The sequence below is a fragment of the Gossypium hirsutum genome, chromosome A02, assembly GCF_007990345.1.
Source record: "Gossypium hirsutum isolate 1008001.06 chromosome A02, Gossypium_hirsutum_v2.1, whole genome shotgun sequence".
NCBI classification, from domain to species: Eukaryota; Viridiplantae; Streptophyta; class Magnoliopsida; order Malvales; family Malvaceae; genus Gossypium; species Gossypium hirsutum.
Genome location: NC_053425.1, coordinates 94,945,515 through 94,961,253, shown reverse-complemented (window position 1 = coordinate 94,961,253; position 15,739 = coordinate 94,945,515). Strand labels below are relative to the sequence as shown.

Below are 15,739 nucleotides of genomic sequence, written 5' to 3'. Positions count from 1 at the left end.
TCAGAAAGGGTTATTCAAATTCTGGAAGACATGTTGAGGGGATGCGTTATCGACTTTCGAGGCAGTTGGGAGGATTACTTACTATTGGCAAAGTTTCCGTACAACAACAGTTATCAGGCAAGTATTTGAATGGCTCCTTATGAGGCACTGTATGGGCGAAGATGTCGTACACCTAGTTGTTGGACCGATTTGGGTGAACGACAGGTTCTTGGTCCTGAGTTGGTGGCAGATACTGAGGATAAGGTCAAGTTGATTAGAGACTGGTTGAAGGAAGCATCTGATAAACAGAAGTCATATCCAGATTTGAAGCGCAAGGAAATTGAGTACTCTGAGGGTGATATGGCCTTCTTGAAGGTTTCACCTTGGAAGAAAATATTAAGGTTTGGGAGGAAAGGCAAGCTAAGTCCGCGGTTCATTGGGCCTTATCAGATTCTTAAGCGAGTGGGTCCAGTGGCTTATCAGTTGGAGCTACCTCCAGAATTGGATAGGATTCATGATGTCTTTCACGTCTCCATGTTAAGGCGGTATTGTTCTGACCATACTCATGTTGTTTCGGCTGCAGAGATCGAGGTCCAAACAGACTTGACTTTTGAGGAAGAGCCTGTGCAGATTTTGGATCGAGATGTTAAGATTTTGAGGAGGAAATCAATTCCGCTAGTAAATGTGCTGTGGCGTAATCATGGCAGAGAGGAAGCTACTTGGGAGCCAGAAGTGGCGATGCGTCAACAATATCCTCATCTGTTTGATTCAGGTAAAATTTCGAGGATGAAATTTCTTTAAGGAGGGTAGAGTTGTAACGCCCCAATTTTCGGGTTTTCTATGTTTCTGTGATTTTTAAAATTTGTGTGTGTTCTAGTTGGTTAAAATATATATTTTAGTAGGTTAGTGGGCCTTTAGAAGGCCCAAACTTAAGTTAAATCCATGGTAGTCTTCGGAATTTTAATTTTATGAATAGGTGATGCAATTGGCGTTTGGGCTTTTAAGAGTAAAGGGGTAAAAGATGACACAAAAAAGGAGTGTGGTGTAGTGGCAAGGTGGTGCCACTTAGGGGACAAGGAAGTGACGCCATAGAGGAAGCAAGGGGTTCAAGGTTCAAGTCTTGGCTCTTGCAATATATTTTGGTTTTTCTTTTCAATAAATCTGGAAGCAAGTAGGTGCGCTTTAAAGTTTAATTTGTTGGGTTTATGACACAAATGAGTTGATGGCCTAGTGGTGGTGGCATGAGTTGGCATGTGAGAGGACTTTGGTTCGAATCCCTTGGCACGCAAAGGTTGATTATTTTGCTATGTTGGGACGGCAAGAGTTGGTGTTGGTTTTAAACTCTGGTGATGGAGGGATCCCACATCGGGAAGCTAACATAAGAGTAGATGGAGAGCTGGCTTTAAATAGAGCAAACCATAAGGAGAGTAGGCATACCCTTCTTGGCTGATCCCTTTCGCTTTGTGACGTGCTCGTTTGGGTTGGGCGTCAGCTAAGAGTGTTTGGAGCGCGGATTAACTGCAGTCTCCTAATAGGTGTGTATTTCTTATTACTCTAGCAGTAGGACGGCTATTTCGGGCCGCGATGGGTTGAAATGGGCCATGTGGTCCCAATGGGTCCGTAGGCCCAGGTGGATAAGTTGTAGAATTACTAAAATATCCCTAGAGGGTAAAATGACTATTTTGCCACTCGTCGTAAATGACTAACTTGTGTGATGATTGGGTTAGTTGACGTGGATTTATGTTAGTTATCGTTAATTCGTAAGTCTAATGTGTTAGTGATCTATTGTAGGATTATCGCCTGGGAGATATCGTCATCAATCGTCATCAACTAGGTGTGTAAACGACACCTTCCCTTAGACTGAATCGGTAAAAGCTGAAATACCGAAACATTGGTATTTTGTGAACTCGAGAGCATACAGCGCTCGTGAGACAGTTGTTAATGAATATGGTGCATTTGGATGATTAGAGTGCAGAGTGTGCATTTTCGTGCACAACGGTATTTTTGGGCTTAATGGGCCGAAAATGGGCCAATGGGCCAATGGGCCCACTTTAGTAAAAAGATGAGGTAAGTACTTCTGATTACTTGGTAAACGATAGAATAAGCATGAAACCTTAGCAATAGGTAATAATTACTGAAATACCTTTATGCATGCAAAATTACAATTTTGCATGGGACTTGCGTTTATATTGATGGAGGAAGCGTTCTAGCAGCCTCGTTCCAATCTGGTGGCCTCGCTACATATATCTGTTCTGGTGACTTCGTCACAATATCTGGCAGCCTCGCTGCAATCTGGTGGCTTCGCCACATATATATATCTGTTCTGGTGGCCTAGCCACAATATCTGTATCTGGTGACTTCGTCACAATATCTGGCAGCTTCGCTGCAATTTCTGTGGTGTGTAGCGGTTGGGTGGGTCGAGTAGTCTCCCCACATGGTGTAAGGCTGGTACGGGGGTTTTATGGATGGCTCTGGGTTGGGATTTCTACATTCATGATATATTTGTTCTGTATCTGCTATGGGCCTATGGGTTTCTTCTGGTTTCTGTACTGGGCCAAGGCCCAGATAAGTCTGACTCTGAGGTTTGAGCTGTTTTGGGCTATGGTTGGGTTATGTTACACACTAAGTTTACCGAACTCACCTTTTATTTTCATCTCTGCAGGAAATCCCCAACCATAGTGGGCTTGGAGCTGTGAGGGATTTGGAGTGGCCACATCATTTGCAAAGTTGGTTTTTCTAAGTTAGTTTATTTTTATTATTTTTATATTCTGATTTAATTTTGGGTTTTAAGTTGTAATAAGACCACTATTTAAATTTCTTTTTCCGCTATGGTTTTATTTTCTGATTATATTTATACTATGTCGAAACTGCTAGTATTAGGCTACGCGGGTTTTTCAAAATTAATGAATGTTTCCAAGACTCAACAAGCACAACAAATGGATAGCCTAAAGATTGATAAACCGGCTTTTCATTCAACCGCTGTTTTTATAAAGACCACCCCAATCACTTAAACCAATGAATGCATACTAAGTCGTAAGTCCATGTGACACGTCAGATCTGGCCATAACGTCTGGGCCGGCTTTGTGGTGTTACAAGTTACCTTCAACTTCAAGTACACAACATCGAAGTACATCTTCCAAATTCTGAATCATATGTTCAGAATGATCATCTGTCTGAAAATGAAATACGGTACTAAAATGTAACCGTATAGCCAGAGTTTCTTGTAACTTGTTTCAGAATCGGAATATGAACTGTAGATCTCTATCAGAAATAACAAAAGCTAGCACATCATATAATCTGACAGTCTCAAAAATAGATAACTCAAGCAATCTATCAACTGTGAAATCCACTCATTCCAGAGTGGAATGTGTAGGCTTCGTCAAACAATCAAAAATTACTCAAATAGTAACTTTCTTTTTCATAGACAGGGATAATCTTGATATAAAATTTATGGTAACTTTGTAACAGCCCGTTTTTGGGTCAAACTGGAATAGTGATTTTCGGACCACAAACCTGATGTAGAATTATTTATTTTATTTCTGTTTTAAGGTCTACAGCATGATAGATTAATTGTGTGAAAATTTTGTTAAGAAATTTTATCTATTGAGTGCTCAGTTTGACTAGAAGTACTGAATTGCAATAGGTGAAAAATTGAATTCTATAAGTTAAAGGTGTCAACTTGTTATGAACTTTTAATTAGAGGTCCTTAAATGAAAATTAGACCATTATACCTTTGGATGGACAAAAATAGACATGGTTAGGAGAAATTTTAAAGTTATGCATTAAGGGTATTTTAGTAATTGGCAAATAAAGACAAAATTAATTAAAATAAAAGATGTCCATCTTCTCAATTTCATCCCCGTAGCCAAATTTTGAAGAGAAGCCATAACTAGGGGTTGGCCAAGCTTTCAAGCTCGATTGTAAGTCCGTTCTTGTCCCGTTTTTAATGATTTTTATATTTTTGAGATTGTTGTAACTTGATTTAGCTATTTCAAGGACTAATTTGAAAGATTGTTAAAGACTAAAATTTTACCCATGTTGAATATGTTTGTATTTTGATGTTTGATGGTAGAAAATGCATGTTCGTTGTTATTTAAACAACGTTTGTAAAGTGATTTTTCGATAAAAACATTAAATAAGGACTTATTTGTAAAAGTACATAAAATGTGTAGAAAAGTGTGAATAAATGAAAAATATTGGCTGTTATGAGTACAAATAATATTCGGCTAGGCTTAGGTTGTGATGAAATTGAAAGAAATTCATTTTACAAGCCTAGGGACTAAATTGTAAAATATTGAAAAGTTAAGGGCAAAAATGTAAATTTTGGCATAATATGTTTTTGTGTTGAATTGAATAATATGATGATTAAATAAGTTAAATATGGTATTATAGATCAAGAAAAACAAAGTTCGGGTCTAGATCAGGGGGAAAACAAAATAATTGACAAATAGATCCCTTTGGCTGTTTTTGGAACCAAGGTAAGTTCGTATGTGAAATAAGTTTTATTAAAATTATATTTTTAATGCTTTAATATTGTATGAATTGTATAAACAGCTCTATGGACACGTCCGACGAAATTTTGGCAAGCGAGAAATCCCAATCGAACCATGGGAATAGATTAGGATACAAGTGACATGTCACTAGGGTTTTATGTTATGTGATCTGGGTGCTGGTCATGTACGTCCTGCCGGTGCTTGAGTATACCGGCATATGTTGCGGTTACTTGACAGCTTGTGTGAGTAGCACCGAGTAGGTACATCTTGACTGACAGCTTGTGTGAACAGCACCGAGTAGGTACGTCTTGACTGATATCTTGTGTAAGCAGGCCCATTAATGGCTCGAGAGCGAGCATATATGTATTATGAGATAAAGGTAGCAATGGCTACATATGTGGCACCTTGTCTGCACGGTTTTCCTGAATATCCGATATTATTTTTTCGAGTGGTTCATTGGGTATAACAATGATGAGGCTAATTATGAAATTATTACGAGATGGTACAGGTATATACTTAAAGCTTATGATTATTAATTCGTGACATGATGATTTCAAGATAAGTTGTGATGGAAGTTAATTATGATCATGAGATTTTGGTAAAATACATTATCTTATGTTATATTACTTGCATGTTAATGTATGGTAAGGTTTGCTTATTTCTTTCATACGAGCTTACTAAGTTATATAGCTTACTCCATTTTATTTTTCATGTTTTATAGTGTCACTAAGCTAGCTCGGGTTGGAGATTATCGAAGTTCGCATCACACTATCAAACTGTTATTTGGGGTACCGATTATTTTAAACATTTTGAGAATATAGAATGTATAGGGACTTGTCATTTTGTTATATGTGTCATTATGAATTTGGCCAAATGTATTGGCTTGTAATTTTCAAAGGCTTGTTTTGGTATTTGGTCATGTAACTTGGCTCATTTTGGTTGAATTGGTTTCAAACTTATATATATATAAATTTATATATGCATGCATGTGCAATTATCTCTTGTGTGATGTGGTTTATAAATGCTTGGTAAATGGTTGAATGTGGCTCAATGGTTTTGTTGTTGGATGGTTAGGATTGGCTTATTGGTATGCTAGGAAAACTAAGTAAAAGTTATGCATGTTATTGGTAGCCATATTGGAACTTTTAGAATGTGAGTTTGGTATGATTTGGATTGGCAAAATATGTAAAAATATTGAGTGTGGATAATGAAATGGCATGATTTGGCCTTGTTTGTGAATGTTTTGGTTGCCTAAATATGCCATGGTTTATGCCATTAAGATTGTGGGTGTGTATGTGCAAATGAGGGTGACAAATGGCTTAGTAAATAATCTTTATTTTGTCCACACGGGTAGACATACAGGTGTGTGTCTAACCCATGTGTGGCACACGGCTTGTCCTATGGGCATGAGTTTCGGCCTTGCATCTCATGCACCTTAATTTTAAGAAACAGAATGCTCAGAATTGAGCACACGGGAAGAGACACAGGCGTGTGTCTCAGTCGTGTGAGGGACACGGCTTAAAGCATGGGCGTGTTCCGGTTGTGTGAAGTCTGCACCTATTTTATGAAAATTAAATTAACCACACGGCCTAACACATGGGTGCGTGACTTGGCCCTGTGACTTCAATTTGTTCATGGCTTGCAAGTCAAAGAGTTACACGGGGTAGGACACAGGCATGTGACCACACGGCCTGCCCACACGGGCATGTCCCAAACCACACGGGCGTGTGACCCTTGTTTATAGCAAAAGTTTTCTAAGTTTCATAAAACTTTCTTAAGTGGTCGGCTTAGTCCTGAACCACTTCCAAAGCATGTTTTGGGGCTCGTAGGCTCATATTAGGGACTTTATGATTGAATACAAATGGTTTTAATTTGGATGCAAATTTATGACTTGATTTGTATGTTTTCTTGCTTTGTAGGTCCGGTAATGCCTCGTATCCTATTCTGGCATTGAATACGGATAAGGGGTGTTACAAACTTTGTCCCATTTCCATATCATTATTTTCACTGGTTATACCCATCTTGAAAGTATCATCTTTATCTTGCTGACACATCCAACATTTAAATATAGATTCAGAAATACCATGTTTCATTCCGAGCTACTAATACATCTTTTTCAAATCATTATGCATTTTATCATTTCCCAGATAACAGCCATAGTACTACTGTGATCATTCATGTAAAATTTTCTGTAAAAGTTCCAAATTCTTCAGTAATCAGACTCTGTCTCTAAATGACAAACATTTATCAGATCTTTTCTAAAATTCTAAATCGAAAATTATTTCACACTGTATTCATTTAACTTACAACTCATTACCACTTTTATGGGCTTTACAGATCTGTTGTAGAAACATTGGTTAAGCTCTAACTCAACTAAAATTGAGCTATTATCAGGCAATCATAATCGGTATCCATGGCTTGCAAAGTATACAGAGATTTTCTACTCAGAACATCTGTAAACACATTTGTTCTTTCCAAGTGATATACAATTGTCAAATCATAACCTTTCAACAATTCAAGTCATATACGCTATCTTAAAGTACTTTTAGAAAACCTTTTTAGGAAACCTTATCAAGAGAAAAATCGTTCAGTTTATTATCTTTACTTAAGTCGGGAAATCTCTATTCCAATTATTACGTGAAAACATTTCATTAACGCTGAAGGTAAAACATCATTAATCCATAAATCAATAATTTAACAATTTAAAATCCCAAAATAAACCCAAGAATAGTTCGAGTTCCAAATACATATTAATTCCAAAACATATATTTAAATAAAGTAGGCAAAAATAAAGTGTTACTCAAAAATCTGTAAATGTCTACCAGAGCCTTCCGTCACACCGATCCACCTACTGCTAAGGATTACCTGACAAACAAAATAAACAAAGGGGTGAGTTTTCGCAAACTCAGTGTGTACATCCCCACAAACAGCATGCATAAAAGCAGATAACAGAATACAGTTATTCGGCCTTAGCCATACAGATATCGCATGCATAACAGATTAGATATCAGAAATATCATGCCTACCAACCCTGCACACCATCTCCGTCCAACCCATCACACCATGTGGGGATAGAATCGACCCACCCAACCCTACACACCAAGTATGAGGATTTAATCAACCCATCCAACCCTACACGCCATAAGGTACCTTATCGTAGCACACATCATAAGTATGCAGCTTAGCTGCCAAATAACATGCTAATCACCTCTCAGACTTCCTTCTCTTCACAACAATCCTAACCCAATGCAATGCATCATAAATATCATGGCATGCTATTATGTAGATAGAAGATCATATCAACATCATGTCAGAGCAGATATAAAGAATCAGACAAATACACATGCTTATATTAACATACTTTTCAGAAACCAATCAGAGTATGGGGACTAAGTAATGCTTACCGCCCCTACAGTCAGGTCACAGTCGACTCAAGCAACGCGTTCAACCTTACAGAACATTTCAACAAAATTAGGCTCACACGCCCGAGTTCCCTGCTCGTGTGGCCTACACGACCGAAATTGGCTTTGCCCGTGTGGATCACACGGCCTGGCCCAAATTCCCACACGCCTGTGTGGTTCACCTGTATGGGCTCACACGCCTATGTGGCCCACACGGCCCATTTTCCTGAGCCCGTGCCTCGCACACAGCCTACAAGCCCTTACAGCCCATGTCCATTGTGCCTGTGTGGCGCGCGAACGGCCGAGCTCGTCAGTGACACGCCAGTGTCTTGCGACGTAGGCTACCACACGGGCAGACCACACGCCCGTGTGGCGTCGACAAGCCACTTTTTAGCTTTCGCGGAAACTCGTTTTCTGTGTAGTCGGAGTACACACCTGGTTCGTTTTTGCTGCTAATCCAACCACGAGCACTCCAAAGCCTAAAATCGCTCATAGCGAACCCAAAATCAGTCTCTTAAGTCCGATTATTAAGAATAGGCAAATCCCAAAATGAGAGATCTACTTACCTTCGATAAATAACGGTGATTCTTCACTGTTTGGCACCTGATTAGCGATCCACAAAACTTTGATAATCCCCTAAACAGCAAATAAAATCCCTTTTAAACAATCTCTAAATGAAGTCACGCAATTTAATAAAACCATACTTACTGAGCCAACGAATCCCCTAGCAATACGCCACCACTAATCGAAAAGAAAGAAAAACGGAGGTGAGGGGAAAAAGAAATAGAATTTTCGGTAGCAAGGGTTTGGGAGAAGAAAATGGCAGAGGAAAACACTTTTGTTAAAAAGAAGGAAAATACGGAATACCGCAAACCCTTAATTTTCACTAAACCCTAAACTCAAAATTTTGATAAAGCCCAAAATTTAGCGAAAACTTGTAGCAAAAATAATCCCAAAGCCACTGCAGAGATTAGAACTCAATACCCTGAGTAGACTGACACTCCACTTAACCACCAGACCAGCAAGCCCATTCTGTTAAGTTCATACCAATAAATTCTTATATGCCTATTAACCAAAAGTCAAGCTTTATCCAAATAAAAATCAAAATTTAGCCCAACTTAAGGCTCGAACTTGGGACCTCCCAAACACACCCCAAAGCACATACCCTATTAACCACACATTTAAATCCCAAAATAACACAAAAGCAATTGTTCAAATATTTCCATGCTCAACCATCAAAAAAGCCGAATTTACAAAAATTTGGGGCGTTACAACTCTACCCTTTAAAGAAAATTCGTCCTCGAATTTTACCTAATCAGAAAAGGTAAGGATACTATTGAAGCATCGAATCCTCTAGCTCCCAAGTAGCCTCCTCAGTTCTATGATTCTGCCACATCACCTTCACTAATGGAATAGATTTCCTACGCAAAACCTTAACGTCACGATCCAAAATCTGAACTGGCTCCTCCTCGAACGTCAGATCCGGTCTAACCTCAATCTCCTCTATAGGCACAATGTGTGTGGGATCAGAGCGATAACGTCTCAACATCGAGACGTGGAACATGTCATAAATACGATCCAACTTTGGAGGTAGATCCAACTGATATGCAACTGGGCCCACTCGCTTCAAAATCTGGTACGGCCTAATAAATCGAGCACTCAGCTTGCCCTTACGACCGAACCTCATAACCTTCTTTCATGGCGAGACCTTAAGAAAGACCATGTCTCCCACAGAATACTCGATGTCCTTCCTTTTTAAATCCTCATAGGACTTCTGTCTATCAGAAGCCGCTTTCGGTCGATCCCGAATCAAGCGAACCTTATCCTCAGTCTCTGAAACCAATTCCGGACCTAGAACACGCTACTCACCCAACTCAGTCTAGCACAAAAGAGTGCGACACTTATGACCATAAAGTGCCTCATACGGTGCCATCTGTATACTGGACTGATAACTGTTGTTGTAAGCCAACTCTGCTAGAGGCAAGAACTCCTCCCAACTTCCTCAAAAATCCATAGCACATTCTCTCAACATATCCTCCAATATCTGAATCACCCTCTCCGACTGACCATCTGTCTAAGGATGAAAAATAGTATTGAAGTCAAGACGAGAACCCAAAGCCTCATAAGCTTCTGCCAAAATCGAGACATAAAACGAGGATCCCTATCAGAAATGATCGAGATAGGTACCCCATGTAGCCTCACTATCTCAGAAATGTATAGCTTGGCCAACTTCTGTAGAGAGAAGTCTGTCCTAACAGGAATGAAATGTGTGGTCTGGGTCAATCGGTCCATGATGACCCAAACAGAGTCCTTCTTAGTGGGTGTTAGGGGCAACCCACTAACGACGTCCATCGTTACTCGCTGCCATTTCCATATCGGTATCTTAACTGGTTGTAGCAAACCCGAAGGTAACTGATGCTCATCATTAACCTGCTGACACGTCAAACAACGAGCAACAAAATTAGTCACTTCACGCTTCAACCTTGGCCACCAGTACAACTCTCGGAGATCTTTATACATCTTATTCCCACCAAGATGCATAGTGTACGGACTACTATATGCTTCCCTCAAAATCGACAGCCTCAAATCCTTATCATTAGGTACACAGATCCTACCTCGGAAGCACAATACCCCATCATTATTTAGCCCAAAATTTGTAGTAGTCCCTGTCTCAACCTGACAAAATCACATCTCGAGATTCTTATCCTCTAACTGCTTAGCTCTAATCTGTTCAATCCATGTCGGCTTCACTTGTAGCTCTTCCAGAATACTTCCGTTGTCATAAAGACTCAATCGAGCGAACATTGCTCTCAGATCAGTCACAGCCTTATGGATTAGTGCATCGGCCACCACATTGGCCTTTTCAGGGTGATACTCAATACTGCAGTCGTAGTCCTTAAGTAGCTCAACCCATCGACGCTGCCTAAGATTTAACTCCTTCTGAGTGAGGAGATATTTGAGGCTCTTATAATCAGTGTAGATGATACACTTCTCTCCATACAGATAATGCATCCAAATCTTGAATGCAAAGACCACTGCAGCCAACTCCAAATCATGCGTCAAATAATTAGCCTCGTCAGTCCTAAGCTGTCGAGACGCATAGGCAACTACCTTACCGTCTTGCATCAAGACGCAACCCAAACCCACATGTGACACATCACTGTAAACCACGAGGTCCCTACCAGGCTCAAGCTGCATCAGAACTGGAGCCTGAGTCAAAACTGTCTTGAGCTTCATGAAGCCCTCCTATCGCGCGTTAGTCCAAACGAAAGGGACTCATTTGCGCAACAATTTAGTCAACAGCGCTACGATCAACGAGAACCCCTCTACAAAACGTCGGTAATACCCTGCCAGTCCCAGAAAGCTGCGAATCTCTGACACATTCTTCGGCTGTTTCCAATCCATCACAGCCTCAATCTTACGAGGATCAACTTGAATCCCCTCAGCAGAAACCACATGCCCTAAAAAGGTTACCTCCCTAAGCCAGAACTCACACTTCGTGAACTTCGCATATAACTGTTTCTCACGAAGGAGCTGTAGAACCACTTTCAAATGCTCGTCGTGCTTGTCCTCATACTTAGAATACAGCAAAATGTCGTCGATGAACACCACCACAAATCACTCCAAGTAGGGCTGAAACACGCGGTTCATCAAGTCCATGAATGCCGCTGGTGCATTAGTCAACCCAAAAGGCATGACTAGGAACTCGTGATGCCCATAACGAGTCCTAAATGTCGTCTTATGCACATCGGCCTCTTTTACCCTCAACTGATGATAATCTGACTGCAAATCAATTTTAGAAAACACTGAAGCCCCTCTGAACTAGTCAAATAGGTCGTCAATCCTCGGAAGTGGGTACTTATTCTTAATTATCAACTTGTTCAATTGGCAGTAGTCGATGTATAGCCTCATTGTACCGTCTTTCTTCTTTACGAACAGAGCAGGTGCTCCCTACGGGGACACACCAGGACAAATAAACCCACGATCCAACAGCTCTTGAATTTGAGCCTTCAGTTTCGCTATCTCCTTCAGTGCCATTTGGTAAGGGACGATAGACACCGGAGCTGTACTAGGAATCAACTTAATCCCAAATTCTACCTCATGGCTCGGACGCAATCCTGGTAATTCCTCTGGAAAAACATCTGGGAAGTTCTTCATAGCACGAATGTCCTTAACCGATAAGTCTACAGAATCCGAGGCATTGATGTAAGCCAAAAATGCCTTACATCCTTTCCTCACCAGCTTCTCTACCATTAATGCAAATATCACATTACTCAGGTAATTTGTCGTTCTCCAACCATGACTATCTCGATACCCTCCTCGGCCCTCAGAACCACCCTCTTTTCAGCACAATCCAGACTTATACGATGCTTCACTAGCCAGTCTAAGGAACGATAGTTCCATCAGATCAGCCAGAAATATCGTTTTTTAGACTTCCAACAGAACGTCCCTGAACAGTTTACTAACCCTAATAGACTGCCCCAACAGAGTCACCACTGAAATCTCACTAGAAGTGCCCTCATACGGTATTCCCAAAGTCTCAGACACAGAACATGCAATGTAGGAATGCGTAGAGCCTATGTCTATCAGTGCAACATAAGGTATGTTAAGGATTAAGAACGTACCCATGATGACGTCATTAGCATCTCCATCCTTATGACGACGTGCAGCATAGACAAGTACAAGCTGCCTCACCTCAATCGGCCCAGCATCTCTGTTCGGTGGTCTTTGCCCTCGGCCCATACCGTTACCACCCCTAGCCTGACCTCGGCCCCTAGATGGCTGCTGAACTCCCATCGGTGGCTGTACAGTCTCAATAGTCGGAGCTTGCATCTAATTAGCCTTCAATGGACAGTCCTTAACACGATGCTCAGATGATCCACATCTAAAACAAGATCTAGTAGACCTCTAACACTCGCCCGAATGGCGTCTGTTACAAAGCTAACAAATCGCCATCCTAACAGGTGCAACAGTAGGCCCAACTCTCAGGGCCCATCAGATCTGGCCTCTTTCGTAGGCCTCACCCCAGCATTCAAAGACTCTATATCCCTCTTAGCCTTCCCTCTGTCACGGTTCTGGCGCTCAGCACACTTAACCTCCTCCGCAATCTTGGCCTTCTTGACCAACACGACAAACTTACGCTCCCTCTACGGAGCTATTAGGACCCTCAAGTTATTCTTAAGGCCGTCCTAAAAATGAACACAATGCTCATACTCAGTCGCCACCATGCCTCGTACATAACGGCTCAATCTCAAAAAGTAGACCTCATACTCGGCCACTAAATGATCTCCTTGAGTAAGATTCAGGAACTCACGCCTCCTAGCGTCCATGTAACTGGCCCCCACATACTTGCTCTAGAAAGCCGTCTTAAACAAATCTCACGTCAGACTGTTAGGCTGAGTGCCATCCCTAACTGTCAGCCACCACTAATACGCTTCATCGCAAAGCAACGAAACAGCCCCCTTGAGCTTCTGCTCGGCAGTAAAATCCAGATCATCCATAATACGCTCTGTGGCCTCCATCCAGTATTCAACCACATTAGGAGCAACTCCAGCAATGCCCTTAAATACCTTGGCCCTATTGGACCGGAGTCGTTCCATAACCAACCCACGACCTCCAGATCCAGCATTAGCCCCAGCGACCCTTTCTAGTATTCGCAGCATGGCCTAGGACAATGCGTTGTCCCCAACTGCACAGTCCTCAAACTCAACACCAGTCTCAGTAACAGGTGACACCGATGTCTCGCTAGTGCCCAAATTAGCGATCGTATCAGATACGAAGGACTCAGTTCGAATCCCTCAACGGCCTCTACCTCAGCCTCTAGTACCCTGTCCATGAGTACCACGTGTGCTCATCGTAATTTCGAATTAATCTATATTAAAAATTTTATGCAAGTCAGTTTACAGTTTCAATAGTCATTATCGGGTATTTTAACCAAAAGTGTTATCAGAGTACTTAGAGTCTGTTATCGCAAATCGTAGTTTACTACGGTTTTCAATTTACACTATCTAGAATGTTTCAATAAGCATACTAACTACAGTAGTTTCATAACATATACACAGCATTTCAGACAGATACAGACAAAATTTTCAGTATAAGCATGCTCTCAAACAGTACACATCAGAGTTTCAAAGAACTTACAAGATCAGTACTGAAGGCTCGGTGTACCACATACATACTATCAAAATATTTCAAATCATTTCACAAATTATTTTCTTTAAACCAAATTTTGAAACCCAAAATTCACAATTGAATTTTGAACCCGAGATCTAATACCATTAAATGTAACACCCCAAACCCGGCCTAGACGCTATGGCCGAATTTGGCGGCTTTACATGAGAGTACTTTTAGGAAACCTTTTTAGGAAACCTTATCAAGAGAAAAATCGTTCAGTTTATTATCTTTACTTAAGTCGGGAAATCTCTATTCCAATTATTACGTGAAAAAATTTCATTAACGCGGAAGGTAAAACATCATTAATTCATAAATCAATAATTTAACAATTTAAAATCCCAAAATAAACCCAAGAATAGTTCGAGTTCCAAATACATATTAATCTCAAAACATATATTTAAGTAAAGCAGGAAAAAATAAAGTGTTAGTCAAAAATTCGTAAATGTTTACTAGTGGTCACCATCGAGCCCTCCGTCACACCAATCCACCTACTGCTGAGGATTACCTGACAAACAAAATAAACAAAGGGGTGAGTTTTTGCAAACTCAGTGTGTACATCCCCACAAACAGCATGCATACAAATAGATAATAGAATATAGTTATTTGACCTTAGCCATACAAATATCGCATGCATAACAGATCAGATATCAGAAATATCATGCCCACCAACCCTGTACACCATCTCCTTCCAACCCATCACACCATGTGGGGGTAGAATCGATCCACCCAACCCTACACACCAAGTATGGGGATTTAATCAACTCATCCAACCCTACACACCATAAGGTACCGCATCACAACACACATCATAAATATGCAGCTTAGCTGCCAGATAACAGGCTACTTGCCTCTCAGACTTCCTTCTCTTCACAATAATCCCAACCCAATGCAATGCATCATAAATATCATGGCATGCTATTATGCAGATAGTAGATCATATCAACATCATGTCAGAGCAGATATACAGAATCAAACAGATACTCATGCTTATATTAACATACTTTTCAGTAACCAATCAGAGTATGGGGACTAAGTAACGCTTACCGCCCCTACAGTCAGGTCACAGTCGACTCAGGTTACCCGTTCAACTTTACAGAACATTTTCACAAAATTGGGCTCACACGGCTATGTGGCCCACACGGCCCAAATTGGCTTTAACCGTGTGGATCACACGGCCTGGCCCAGATTCCCATACACCCATGTGGTTCACCAATGTGGGCCCATACGCCCGTGTGGCTCACATGGCCCATTTTTCTAAGCTCATGCCTCGCACACGGCCTACAAGCCCTCACATGCCAGTGTCCATTGCACCCGTTTGGCGCGCGTACGGCCTACCTCATCAGTGACACGCCCGTGTCTCGTGACGCAAGCTACCACACGAGCAGACCACATGCCCGTATGGTCTCGATAGGTAACTTTTCAGCTTTCGCCAAAACTCGTTTTTTGCGTAATCAGAGTACACATCTGGTTCGTTTTCGCTGGTAATCCAACCACGAGCACTCCAAAGCCTAAAATCGCTCATAGCAAACCCAAAATCAGTCTCTTAAGTCTGATTATTAAGAATAGGCAAATCCCGAAACGAGAGATCTACTTACCTTCATTTAATAACAGTGATTCTTCGCTGTTTGGAACCTGATTAGCGATCCACAGAACTTTGATAATCCCCTAAACAACAAATAAAATCTCTTTTAA

General features: G+C 41.0%; 2 protein-coding genes across 2 annotated transcripts; both read right to left on the bottom strand.

Annotated features, from left to right (window-relative positions):
* Window positions 1–9,206: 9,206 nt before the first annotated feature.
* LOC107952350 (uncharacterized) lies at window positions 9,207–9,560 on the bottom strand. The gene has a single exon (XM_016887610.1). The coding sequence runs from the start codon at window positions 9,558–9,560 to the stop codon at window positions 9,207–9,209; it is 354 nt and encodes a 117-aa protein (XP_016743099.1).
* Window positions 9,561–11,824: 2,264 nt separating this feature from the next.
* LOC121211494 (uncharacterized) lies at window positions 11,825–12,706 on the bottom strand. The gene is made up of 2 exons (XM_041084272.1): window positions 12,341–12,706; window positions 11,825–12,211 (listed from the first exon to the last, which is right to left on the bottom strand). The coding sequence occupies exons 1-2, from the start codon at window positions 12,704–12,706 to the stop codon at window positions 11,825–11,827; spliced, it is 753 nt and encodes a 250-aa protein (XP_040940206.1).
* Window positions 12,707–15,739: the final 3,033 nt, after the last annotated feature.

What these genes read in the sequence shown, in the direction of transcription:
- LOC107952350 (XM_016887610.1), bottom strand. Translation starts at nt 9,560, where the DNA reads ATGAGGTTCGGTCGTAAGGGCAAGCTGAGTGCTCGATTTATTAGGCCG.
- LOC121211494 (XM_041084272.1), bottom strand. Translation starts at nt 12,706, where the DNA reads ATGCAAGCTCCGACTATTGAGACTGTACAGCCACCGATGGGAGTTCAG. An exon ending in TGTTGGGGCAGTCTATTAGG is followed by an intron (nt 12,212 to 12,340) that starts GTTAGTAAACTG and finishes TGCTGAAAAGAG; the next exon opens with GGTGGTTCTGAGGGCCGAGG.